The 4,909-nt window shown below is 26.1% G+C and overlaps 1 protein-coding gene and 1 long non-coding RNA gene across 2 annotated transcripts; one reads left to right on the top strand and one right to left on the bottom strand.

The window, feature by feature from the left end:
* The first annotated feature begins 632 nt into the window (after positions 1-632).
* On the top strand, positions 633-1,253 carry LOC131599398 (uncharacterized). Its single transcript, XR_009282738.1, has 2 exons — positions 633-747; positions 855-1,253. It is a non-coding gene; the product is annotated as an uncharacterized LOC131599398 (long non-coding RNA).
* A 3,008-nt stretch (positions 1,254-4,261) lies between these two features.
* On the bottom strand, positions 4,262-4,885 carry LOC131597580 (uncharacterized). The gene has a single exon (XM_058870270.1). It carries the CDS (start codon positions 4,883-4,885, stop codon positions 4,262-4,264), a length of 624 nt encoding a protein of 207 aa, XP_058726253.1.
* Positions 4,886-4,909: the final 24 nt, after the last annotated feature.

Genomic DNA, 4,909 nt, shown 5'->3' with positions numbered 1-4,909 from the left:
ATTGTGATTATAGAAGATAGCATAAAGCGAATGTGAGAAGATTAACAATGATCAGAACGGTCAATAGAAACAATTATGGTGATTAAAGTAGTTAAAATGAACTGTTAGGACGATGCAACAAAGAAAATTAAATAAATTTGAAGAAAAATTTGTGAGAATCAAAAAACGGTTCCTACACACGATGCCACTAATATGTAATGGAACAAAGAATAGATGAGAGGTTGAAGATGATCAACGTAAAAGATCTTCTTGTACGGTGATAGAAATATTATGTGATTAAAAAGAGGGAGTATGTGCACAGTTAACATTTATCACTAAAGTCCGTAAATGAAAGACAAGAAACTATTTAATTATGTATGAGAATAATATTTGGATGTGTGACTAGAGTGTATATAGCTTTCTTTTATTTTGAATTGGACAAAATTTAAACGCAATAAAACCCTATTAAGTTTTTTTTTTTTTTTTTTATTTACTAAACTAAATATACATGTTGATATATAGAAAGAAATTGACTCACAAAAGTTAAAAATAATTATAAAATATCCGAAAGTAATAAATAAATACATTGTATTTATCACCTTTAGTCTAATCTCATTGCCTTATAAATTCACATAATTTTATTTATCAAACATCAAAAACCACACAAGTGAATCAAACCAAAAGAAATTTAACAAAATTATTCTCTAATGGCAAATCACATCTCAAGTTCTTCATTTTTCTTTCTCATCCTGATTTTAATTTCTACAAGTAAATCTCTCCACCAATGTGATGTTACTTTTCATTTTTATTTTTACCAGTTATTTTATCCTTAACATTATTTTTTTTCTTTCTATTTTGTGGTATCTCATTCGCAGTTGAATTGATCGTAGTAGAAAGTTACTGCTCACAATTTTTGGGTTCGTGTAAGAATATTGACTGTGATAAGGAATGTAAAGGATTATACAGCGAAGGAAAGGGAACATGTTATTTTCATAATATATGTCAATGTTTTTATGTACCTCCAAGTAGAGACTTGAGAATGTGCACTCTTATGTTTGGAGATTGCAATGGTTGTGATAACTCTTGTTGCAATGCAAGATGTTCCAAAAACTTAAAAGATGGTATTGGAAAATGTACTTATCCCTTTGATGATGGTAAGGGTAAGGCATGCGTTTGTAACTATACTCCTTCATAATAAGGGAGATGTATTAGTGTTTAATAATACTTCAAATGAATGCATCTTAATAATGAAAACATATTAGTGTTTAATAATACTTCAAATGTATTCAAATGTATGCATTTTATTTGATCCATTCGTGGTTTGCATTACAATAAGAAAAAAGGATTTGAAATGGAAGAAGAATTAATTTTGGAGTATATGGTCTTTGTTATCGTCATTCTTTTTCATCTGAGGTCAAGAGAAGGCTGAAATTATTTGATGACAGAATTGACCCCTAAATTAGATTAGGTGGTTCAATGAATGGATTATTAGTGGTGGAAAAAAAATATATAAATTTTAATTTTGTAAAACAATATGACACTAGTTTTGTTTTTTTTTTGGGTGAAGTATATCTTCTTCTCTTTATTCGTATTCATAACTAATAAATCTCATGTCCAAATTTTGTAGATAAAAAAAAAGTAAGTGAAAAGAAAAAACTCACTAAAAAGATTGATTGATATACGATATAGTTAAGGACAAAATTGACTGATATTTTACAAAATCTATATTTAAGGACAAAATTGATTGATATTTTACAAAATCAATATTTAAATGAGATGGTAAGGATTTTTCCAAGTTATAAAGGCCAACTCATATACTCCTACTCAATTCATTATCATCAAATTTTAATATTAATTAGAAAATCCGTCTTTAATAAAATCAAAAACTCTTTTAATGAGACACTTATATTATTTAATTATTAAATTTGGCCTGTTTTAATATTTTATTGATTTTAAAAATTTAATATCTAAAAAAAGTATTTAAAAAGATGAAATTAAAATATAAATTTTTTGATAATCTATTTAAACTATTTTTTTGATTAAATTTTCTTTTCTAAAAAAAGGTATATTTATTTACCGAATATATGTAATTCTATCCCATCAAAAAATATATATGTAATTCTATAAAAACCATATTAAAAAAGTATATCAATTGAATCATCATTATTTCTCTAGATTTATTATATAATAAATTAATATTATTTAAACACTACTACTTATTTAATTCATCATCTTTTTGACAATATTGTTATTTTTACCCTAGATATTGTTATTTGTATTTGAATGCTAAAAGTTTAATGATTATTTTTTAAATTTTAATATTTATAAAAGGCATAGCCAAAAAGATATAATATTTAAATAAATTTTTATAAGAATATTTTTTAAAATTTTATAAATAATTAATTTTTATGATAGTTACTTTATGACTTAAAAGTTACTTTAAAGTTAAAGTTAAAAATAAGTGCTTTTAAAATAAAGTTAAAGTTGTTTGGTTATGATTTTTTTTAAGCTTTAAAATTATATATATATATATATATATATATATATATATATATATATATATATATATATATATATATATATATATATATATATATATATATATATATATATATATATATATATATATATATATATATATATATAGTGGCGGAGCCAAGACCCTGGACCAGGGGGTGCAAGATTTTTTTCGATTAATATATATATATATATATATATATATATATATATATATATATATATATATATATATATATATATATATATATATATATATATATATATATATATATATATATATATATATATATATATATATATATGATTTAATTTTTTATTTAAACTATGAAATTTACAATTTTTTCATCCAATCAAACAGTTGGAATTTTTTAAAAATATTTACAAAAAATTTATATTTGTTTAGTTATTTCAATAAATATTATATTAATATTTAACATTTGAACGCTGAAAAATTAATAAAAATTATAATAATTGAAATAAAGTCAATTTGAACATTTTAAGCTAAAGGTGGAAAAAAGATTTTAGGGATTCAAGATGAAAATTAATAAAAACTAAATAGATTTATATTAGATTTTAATAATTCAACTAAACCACTTATTAATTTTTTGAAATTAGTTTAATTTAAGGAAAATTCTTAAGTACCCATCATAACTAATTGGTACCCATATCTTTTGTACAAATTGATTTAAATTCTGAATTTATTTTAAATTAAAATAAATATAAAAGTGATGTGTTATTTAACAATAACCTTTGATTGGACAAAGTACTAATACCCAATTAAGTTCAAGAATACTTGAGTATTCACCTTTATTTTATTATAACTTGAAGTGTTATTAATAATATATGTAATTATTAATAATAAATATAATATTGATTACCATTAGCCAATTGAAGAGAGAGGGAGGTAGAACAATTTGAAAATTTAACGTAGGGAGATGATAGGATAAGATATAATTAGTAAATAAAATATATTTTATAGGTGTAAAGAAGAGAGAGGAAACACAACTTTAACTTAAAAGAGAACAAGATATATTAGGAAGATCCTAAAGTCCCACATTGGCTAGAGATAGAGCTTTCAAAGAATATATATAGAGGGACACTCCTCACCTTACCAACCGGTTTTGTAAGGATGAGTTAGGTCAAACTCTAATATGGTATCAGAGCCTATCGATCGGACCATGGGCCGCCCACCATTAATATCCACGCACCAAGCCCAAAAAGAGTGCTGGGCGTGAGGGGGTGTATTAGGAAGATCCTAAAGTCCCACATTGGCTAGAGATAGAGCTTTCAAAGAATATATATAGAGGGACACTCCTCACCTTACCAACCGGTTTTGTAAGTATGAGTTAGGTCAAACTCTAATAAGATAAAGTGTTGGATTGGTACAGAGTTTAAGGGTGCAAAGGACAACTTTTCAGGGGGTTCAAAGTTTATATAATATATGAAAATAGGCATGAAATTTTAAAGTTGAGGGGGTGCAGTTGCATCCCCAGGTGTGAACGTGGCTCCGCCACTATATATATATATATATATATATATATATATATATATATATATATATATATATATATATATATATATATATATATATATATATATATATATATATATATATATATATATATATATATATATATATATATATATATGTTTTTTTTTTGGGAAGAATAAGAATTATATATAAATTCCAAAAAACGTTATACACACAAAATGCGACCCACAGGGTCCAGCATGAAACTACTAGCAAAAGCCTAAACCAGACTTATAAGAGCAATGGAATAACTCTTTCTCTAAGGTTTGGTTTTCTCGAAACTCTATTCACAACTATATCTATAATCTCTCTAAGTATGTTTCTATATCTTTCCTTATCTCTATCATGTGTATTATATACAATGGCATTCCTATAGATCCAGCATGCATATATGGTCTCCGCAAACGCTGTCTTTAGGAGCCTTTGTTTCCAGCTTTTGCCCTTGCAATTGTGAACAATCCACTTTAGTTCCTGCTCCCAGTCAAGAGGGTTATGATCCAGTTGTTGCCACCTCAAAACCGTTCTCCAAATGTCCCTAGTAACTGAGCAATCAAACCGTAAATGATTGAGATCCTCCTCAGTTGCACAAAACATACAATCTTTGTTATCCAGCATTCCAAATTTCATCAATCTAGCTTTTGTTGCTAAACGGCCATGGCAAGCTAGCCACATGGTGAATACTGCTCGAGGCCTGGCCTCATTATCATACATTAGGTATCTCCATTCCACAGGCTGAATATTGGTGAGCAAACCATTATAGATTCGTTTCTTCCTGAACATGCCAATATCTTTCATATCCTTCCATTCTGGCATCTCCCTCACTGTATCTCTTTCCTTAAAAATGGCTCTCAACATCCAAGAACAAGTGCTTCTTATAGG

The sequence above is a fragment of the Vicia villosa genome, linkage group LG4 (genome assembly GCF_029867415.1).
Source record: "Vicia villosa cultivar HV-30 ecotype Madison, WI linkage group LG4, Vvil1.0, whole genome shotgun sequence".
Taxonomy (NCBI): Eukaryota; Viridiplantae; Streptophyta; class Magnoliopsida; order Fabales; family Fabaceae; genus Vicia; species Vicia villosa.
This window is presented reverse-complemented; position numbering and strand designations above follow the sequence as displayed.